We start from the raw sequence: 8978 nt of genomic DNA on the forward strand, positions 1-8978 counted from the left end.
AGCAATAATATTCTTTACCCTTACTAGAGATGCTCTAAAGAACATTGGCTAATTTAAAGATTGAATAGTTCTGAAGACCAACATATATGGATATGTATATGTATATATGGATATGTATGAAATGAAGGTTTGGCCTCAGTTTTAGCTCATCTTGTTTTGCTTAACAGGGCCAGGCGGAAGATGGGAAAGCTCCATGGCAAGGGGTAATTAATCATTGTCCCAGTTTTTCATTTCATGATTAAAGTTTAAAAAAAAAAAGAGGAAATTTTCATACCTAGCATACAAGTTCATGATCTCGTACGTTCTGGTAGGTGAGAGAGCGGTGCCATAAAGAGTGGAGTATGTTTCAAACTCGATTAGCAGAAGCAGAGAAAGCTTATTACAAAAAGGTGGCCAGCATACCGACAAATGATATTCATTCTTAGATTGATAGTGATAGATTAGTAATAAAATCAGGAGGGTATTTAGATATGCCCCACTATCATGCCCTCCCTGTTTTCTTTTAATAGTTTAAGCAGTGATGGAAACGCAGCGCAAATGTGCATTATTTAGGTGTGTATACGCTCTCTGATTACTAGCAATTTATATTATTTTTGGGTTCGTTTTTAATGCTATAGTTTACGACATCTTTGAAAATTTATTTCAAAGAGATTATTCAAGAAAGTTGCAATGAAAGAATGGCAGTTTTTCATCTTCACTATTAAGACATTCACGTCTGTGCCTTGAAAAAGCGCATAAAAGAAAAGCCAATAAACTGTCTATTGACAGATGAATTGAAGATCCAAGAGGTGCTTGTTCGAGGGGGGAGTTGTTTGGATTGATGTATTTGGAATACATTGCTAAAAACACTTCTTAAAGATTAGCGCACAATTCTTGTGTTTTTACATATCACACACCTATACTGTCATATTTACATGCATAGCACCCGAATCTTTAATATCACATCAAAGGTAGCAATATCACCACCTTTTAATAATCATACACATTTTCTTGCATAGTCTAAAGCATTAAAATAGTGTGTAAATATCAAAGTTTAGGTGTGAGATATGTGAATACATTAAATTGTGTACTATATATGTAAATTTTCCACAAGGTAATTAAATTTTTGAAGCAAATGAATTATTAGGTAGGCTTCATAATATTAACTTCATATTATGCGTGCAAAATTTTTTTTCTTTTCTGAATAATTTTTTTCATTCAAACTTTTATAGGTTTGAGATTATTTACGATCAGATCATCTGCCTAACAATGACCTGCAAATCCGTTTAACTGCCAAGTATTTCTGCCAACCAAAACAGTTTAATTTTCTTATAATCAAGTTTTCCGCATATGAAAGGTCATAAAATCAGTTATACAAGTTTTATGAAAGAAGTAACATGCAGATGAATTCGAATCTGAAGTTTGCAGCTCATGACTTGTCTTGAAACACTAAATTCTCCATGTTTTGAATCATGTAACTTGGTTTTAAATCCTTACCGCCAACACTTGGAAATGTTTACAGGTCTTCCTTTTGAAATAGATTCCTTTTAGTGATCAGCAGCCTTGTAGGTAGAAATGGTTTTGTTTTTTAGGACATATTTGGGATCATTTTTATATTTTTATATTTATTTTTATTTTTTATTTTTGTTTTAAATTTATGATTGTTTAGTGAATTTTTTTGCATGTTTTTATCTTTTATTTTTAAAAAATAAATTAACTTGTTTTTAAAAATATTGAAAATATCTTAAGGTTTTTAGTAGTTTAAAAAATAATTAAACATGTTATAACTTTATAAATATGTTCTATTTTAAATTAAAATATAAATAAAAAAATAAAAATGAAAATAAAATAAAAAAAGAGCTCAAATAGACCCTTGACCTTTTGTATTTAATATGAGCCATGGTGTTATCTGCTTTAAAAGATGATTTAAGGTGAAAAGGTTGTCTTTATGGGATCAATTTAAACATTACATTTGTCATTAAAATTATAAGATTGTACTATCTTAATAGATTGAAGATAATTTACTATTAATTTACCAATCAAATAAATATGAAATACTAAAATATACCATAGATATCTCCTTTATTTATCACAAAGAAAGGATAGGTGGGATTTATTGAATTTTGGAGTTGACTTCTACATAAGAACAATTTTAAATGTTAAATTATATCATAGGACATTTAGAATTTTAGAAACCTTTTAATTAAATTCATGACCATGCAATGAAAATTTCAATGGTAATATTTTAAAAAATGTTTTTTTAAGAATATAAAAAAGAATACCATAAATTGTTAAAAGGTTGAAGATAAAAATCCTAAAAAAGTTAACTTGGCGCATGCAATCTTGAGCAACATGGGATGCTGAAAGGAGACATAAATCTACGTTAGGTTTCATATTTTAAAAATGATACTATTAATCCTATGTTGATCCTTGTTACTAGAAAGTGTTGTTCAAAATTTCACAACAATGCTCACCATTAGGAAACTATCTTCGAAGAGAATTAGGTCATCACCTAATATTAGAGTCAAACTTTGATCTTTGAGAGGGTTTTAGCATATATCCTCTAGATAAATATAATATAAATGAGCTTGCTAAGACAAACTTTACAAGAGATTAAGAAAGTGTAACTCATGAATTTTACAGGGGAGGGATAACCATCTAACGAGATAGGAGGCATTTTTTAATTATTCAAACCTTAATTTGAAATTCAAAATAAATTTATTTTGTAAACTCTTTGGCTTGACATATATTCATATCAACCCGATGTATTTGTTGATAATCATTGACAATCCATAAAAGGGCTATTATTAATTTCCTTAAAAAATAATGAGAAAACAATCGTTATTTTTTTGTGAAACTAATTACATATGATTTATTTTACCTTATTCCATTATTAGAATAAATGATTTAAAATCTTAAGTGAGTAATGAGTGATTTTTGACCTACCATAATATAATTAATAATGAATAGGCACATAAATTAAATATAATAAATTACGATAAATGAATGGGAGTAATGTCTAATGTGTGTCTAGGTTCTATGATACAACTTAGAATGAAAAAAAGAGAGGATATGATTGTGTTCTACAATATAATTGTAATGACATAATTATTGTGTATGTGCCTCAATAAGATGGAAAATGCATGTAAGGATAAGACCAATCAAGTAATAAAGCGTGTCGTCTGATCGAGATTGAACAAGTATTAAAATTGGTTTATTATGTAGTTGAACTAGAGCAATAAAAAATAAATTAATTAACATTAGGTCAACCAAAAAAAAAAAAACTCAGGAGGAAAGTACGATTAAGATTTAAAAGCATTGACTTTCACCTATGATAACTTAATTGGTTAATTTCAAAATCAAGGATTTTGTTTTATTTTACTAACTTATGACCAAAGTGGCTTGCTACCTTTATTTGAAAGCCTAGGATTTTTATTCTTTATATAAAACCTATCTATATCTCAAAGGCATCTTAAAATTAACTAAATGATTCCTTGCACTTACCTTAAACCTATGAATCATTCGCCATAGCAGTTTGCTTAAGATTAGTCTACTCTCCCCTTTTGATTTCAATTAAACCTATTAAATTTTGGTGGTTAGCCAATTAATATGCATTAGTGAACACATTATAATCTTAAATTTAAAAACATTCATTAAAAATCAATTCCAACACAATTTATTATGGTTACATCCATTCCCTAGAAAATGATTTATTTCAAGAAAAATAAGAAAAAAAAAACATGAAATTAAGTATTTTACTAAATAAAATAAAGGAAGGAGCAGAAGAAACTTCATTCCGTAGCCTCTCTCTTTTCACCCTTGCTTATTCCTTCTTTCCTACGACTCATCTTTATCTTGATCTTCTCCTTCAATTTACTTTAAAATGGTAGCATGGAAATCATAGAAACGACCTCCAAAACTTGGACTAAATGTCCACTGAAATTTCTTGAAAGTCTTTTTAGAAACACATTTATTATTCAATCCAAAGCAGATTATTTTCATGGCCAAAAAATGGACAATTTTGTAAATGGGATCCCAGTGGCGCCTTGGCACCCTACATTATGACTTTTGGTTTTAATATTGTAACCTTTTCCCCCTTGGTGCTAGTTTAGGGTGTTCGGGCACCTACTTTTTTTAATCCCGGCCTCAAAAATGGTTGTTTTAGGGACTTGAGTGCTTGAGATCAATCATGCTCAAACAAGACACTCAGACACCTAGGGACAAAGCTTAATCATTAAGATAGCCCAATATATCTCAAAAATATTTTTATTTTGCTTAAATAGCCACCGATTTACATTTTATTCATATCAAATAATTGAATTATATCTAAAGCAATTATACTCTCTCACAATTAAATCTTTTTTATCCTTGATTAAGTAAAAAATGAGTAACTTTTAGAAAATATACTTCACAAATACACATGAAAAAATGTAAATGTATTGTATACTTTTTTTTTTGCATAAAATGCAATTAAGCTATGTGAATGGCTTAGTATAAAAAACCATTGAGTAAAATTAATTGGGCAATATACCAACATATTTATTATCCCTATCTATAGCAATCTCAATTAATTCTAATAAAAATTTAAGTAACTCATATAAAATTAAGATTGTGTTAACATGTATATTATAGAATCATCTATATGCTATAAGGATTTTTTTGTTGGTGTATAGCATGTCAAATAATTTTTTGCATGATTAGACATATATTATGACTTGCAATAAAGGATGATTCTATCTCTAAATACATTTTCAAATTTCTACTATATCAAAAATAACTCTCACCCTTATTTCTATTATTATTATTTATATGTTTTCCTATGTATAATAACTCTTTTACTTTTTTCTTGATAATTATTCTCAATCAATTATTTATTTTTGAAGATGGAAATGCCTAATTGATAATTTTTTTCTATCCAAATATGTTATTAGTATTTTATTATTATGTAACCAAATAAATATAAATATTTTAATCAACTTCATAAGTTTTAGATATACCTGGAAAAAAAGTTTGCTTAGGTTAGCTTAAATTTATTTTTCATATTGAAATTTGCACAGCAAAAAAATCAATATGCTTATGGATGGGTTGCTTGTCTTTCAAAATATTGAAAAATGAGTAGATATTATTAAACTAATTATCCTTTTTCAATTTAAATAAGATGATTAAATCACTTTATCTTAGTTATTAATTATAAAAATTTGGTAAGTTATAATATTTTAATGTGATAATTTGGGTAAGGCAACGATGAAAATAAAAGATAGGATAAAACCAACTTCTTCCTTCTTAGAAAAGGTGATATTACAAACAACACATGGATGACTCAAAATAAATACTTGTCTCAAATGACTAGCATAGAGTATAAGAAAAAAATAAAATTTTGCAACAAAGTTAAGAGCTTCGATTAAAAGCTATAAATACAAAAAATACCCCCCTCTTGAATCATTCATTATCCTTAATGCATTAAATATAAAATTATAATAGTAAGCACTTAAAATAAAAAATTTAAAAGGGATATAAAATCTATAGTGGGGTAGTGCTGCTTTTATGCTTTTTTAAGTGAATGTCTATATTTGCTTGCATTAATCTCATCTTCATCCTTATTTCTCTTCCTAATAAAATGAAAGTAGGATTAATCTAATGAAATATAATAAAAAAGGAAAATGAATAAACTTTAAAATTTAAAATGTTGAGTTGTCTTTTGACAAATTTTTGTCTTAACATTCCTATCCAAATTATAAAAATAGTAAATTTTTAACAATTTTTAGTCTATGTGATTTTAATTCTCGAAGCCTTCCAATTGGCACATTGATCCCGAAAATGTGTGTGTGCTTCATGTGTAATTACTTCAATTTCAATTCCAGACAATGACACTAAGAAGTTGTGTCCTTTAACAAATAATTCTTGTTTTTCTCCACAATTCAATTTTACACACTAGGGATACTACGCAAGTGCATGTATCATTCAAGTAATATAGAGCTTTCTTTCAGCAACCCTGAGTAAGGCGTTAATTCGTAACAACATCAGTAAAAGTTCTAGTTCACAATAACTCGTCTTAGTCTGAAATTTCTGAAACGTTTGATTTTCCGAAATTCCCTACTTTACTCTAAAAATAAAGTTAACTAAATTAAATAAAAACCTAATATATGGAGGGTGGTTATATTTTGGAAAGTTCTTACATAATCAAAATCCCTTTCCTCTTGTAATGAAGATAACAACATAAACAGCATAAAAATTTATAGAATTATGTAATAATTTTTGTACCAACAAGGAACATATGTCTACCTACCCTCTTTTGAGTGTATAAATAAGTTTAATATTTTATTAGGTTTACACAACTAGCAGAGATGCGAAGGTGGTTAAAAAGCTTTACAACTCATGATAAGGAACCCATTCACTTACATCAATTATCATCTAGAAGCTCCTAATAGAAACATATCATGAAATATATTTCCTTTAAAAGTTGCATCACCACCTGACTACTTCATCATAGCCAACCAAACAATGTGAGTGCACTCTAGTTGTTCTTCCGAGTCTTAGTCTTAACTTACAACAAATTTTAGCATAACCTATGACCAGTATTTTATGTCGACGAAGCAATGGAGATTTTAGTCATCACGTGGAAATTAAAATTATTCTATTACAACATAAATTTTCTTACACATGTCACTACTTCAAAACAAGAGAAAAGAATATGGAAAACTACTCACTAAGTATAGAGAAAGCACATGGATTCTTTATTGCGAATGACATTCAAATCATACAACTATATTGCAATATTTTAAAGCAAATACAAAAAGAGTACAAGGCTTATCTTACAGAAGATTCACGCTCTCCTTGCACAAAAAATAACAATCCTTTACAATCCTCTTCAATCTCTAAAAGATATATACAAGAAATGAAGAAATCTCTCATTTCCTCCCTTTCTCTCTTCTTCCTAAGTGCCAAGCGTCACTAAGAACTCCAAAAGACACTTCCCAAAATGAAGATACCCCAAGCCCCTCTTTTTCTCACCTTTCTCTTTTAAGTCCCCTTAAGATAACCTTCAAAATCCCCAAGAGTCATTTCAGATGCCCCTTCAAATTTCATTCAAATACATTGCATTTTTAAAAACTAATTCTGGCGCTTAGGGGCCCAACGATGACACTTATGCGTTAGTTTTTTAGAAGCGCAGGATAACTGCTTGGGGCCTAGGCGCTTGTCCTGGTGCCATAGCGTCGGGTTCTCTGTTTCAACATACAGGGTCTGGCGTGTAGGCGCTAGAAGATGCCGCCTAAGGGCCAGTTCAATTTGTGCTCCTTTGCTCTATTTGATCCAGTTTTGCTCTATTTTCGCTCTTTTTTCTCCAATTGCTTAACCTATTGTACCTTTAATAAAAAACACAAAAATAAATTTTTTTAAAGTGCATTTTCACTAAAAATAAGCATTAAATTTATATGGAAAAGTAGCACATTTTCAGGCAAGTCAAAATTCCTCAAACTTAAACATTACTTGTCCTCAAGTAATACTACTACTTTTAGAAACTAAAATATATTGATTTATTTTAGTGGGTTTCTTTAGGATGACCTAAGTTTTTGTTCTAGTAATGTTATAGTCCAATCTAGAAGAAGTTCTAATAAATCAATTGATATATAAAGTATAAGAATATTTAGTATTAAGCTTAGGAATACTGATTTTCTATCTAATTTAAAAATAATTAAAATTTTTCCAAAATTTGGATTCTTAGAAAAATATAAATTTCAGAATTAAAAACTCTATTTTGAAAATAATTTTACTAATACTTTTTGAAAATAAATTAAGTTTAGGATTGTTTCTAAGTCTCCTTATTAAGAAAGATTCAAGTAAAATTAATTTTTAATTAGGTCCTAATCCTCAATCTTCTCCTCCCTTTTTCTTACTTTTACTTTTCTTTTATTTTTCTCTCAAGGATCTTTTTAACCCTTTACTTTTTTTAGGTGAGGATTATTATATCTAGATAGACCTTTAATGATTTAGAATTTCACTATCCGTTTTTTTATGTCAAAATGGATAGACTTTTATCACAGTAAATATGCCCCACCACCTAGACTTAAGTTTTCTACAAAATAATTTTAATTGGATATTATGTAAGAAAGCCTCTTATATAGGTTCAAATTCCTTTATGAGAATCTTCCGATCACACCTTCCGATCACACCAATTTTTCATCTTTTTCTTATGAATTTTAGCATTTTCATAAGATTCATTTCTAAATCCTCAAGTTCATTCAACTGTAATGATTGTTTCTCGCTAGCATCTTTCAAATTAAAATTAAATTCCATTATAGCCCAATAAGCTTTATGCTCAAGTTCTACTAGCAAATGACACGCCTTTCCAAATACAAGCCTATATTATGACATTACTATAGGAGTTTTATATGCAGTCTTATAGGCCCATAAAGCATTATTAAGTCTAGCAGAACAATCCTTTCTATTAGGATTTACAATTTTTCACAATTTTATTTTAGTTTCATGATTTAAAACTTTAGCTTGACCACTGGTATGAGGATGATAAGATGTGGCAATTCTTATTTAATTCCAAAATATTCAATTAATGTTTCAATTCTTTTATTCTTAAAATGACTTCCCTCATTTGTAATGATTACCCTTGACATTCCAGATCTGATAAAAATATTTTTCCTTATAAATTATACAACGCTCTGAGCATCAAAACAGGGTAAAGAAACCACTTCAATCCATTTATAAACACAATCCATAGTAATTAACTTATATAAGTTTCCAGGAGATGGTATAAATGGTCCCGTTCAAAAATTTCAACTTCTAAAGTTAAATTTAGGGGCATTTCATTCCTTTTAGAGATATTACCTACTCTCTGACATCTATCACAAGTTTTCACATATATGCTTATATCGTTAAACAGAGTAGGTGATGCACCAAAAATAAATGCATTTTTAGACCTATATTTTATACTCATTTTTGGTGATATTGCACTTTAAAGGAAGGCTTTAAAGGAAGGTGTTTGTCAT

General features: G+C 28.7%; 1 protein-coding gene across 1 annotated transcript in view; it reads left to right on the forward strand.

The window, feature by feature from the left end:
• The window catches only part of LOC110032933, a 29628-nt gene extending 29019 nt beyond the window's left edge, over positions 1-609 (forward strand). Inside the window, exons 14-15 of the mRNA XM_020736728.1 lie at positions 168-203; positions 312-609. Of these exons, the coding sequence (XP_020592387.1) occupies positions 168-203; positions 312-425 (150 nt within the window). The 3' untranslated portion in view covers positions 426-609. The remainder of the gene's footprint in view (positions 1-167; positions 204-311) is intronic.
• Positions 610-8978: the final 8369 nt, after the last annotated feature.

Source organism: Phalaenopsis equestris, unplaced genomic scaffold (genome assembly GCF_001263595.1).
Source record: "Phalaenopsis equestris unplaced genomic scaffold, ASM126359v1 Scaffold001062, whole genome shotgun sequence".
Classification (NCBI taxonomy): domain Eukaryota; kingdom Viridiplantae; phylum Streptophyta; class Magnoliopsida; order Asparagales; family Orchidaceae; genus Phalaenopsis; species Phalaenopsis equestris.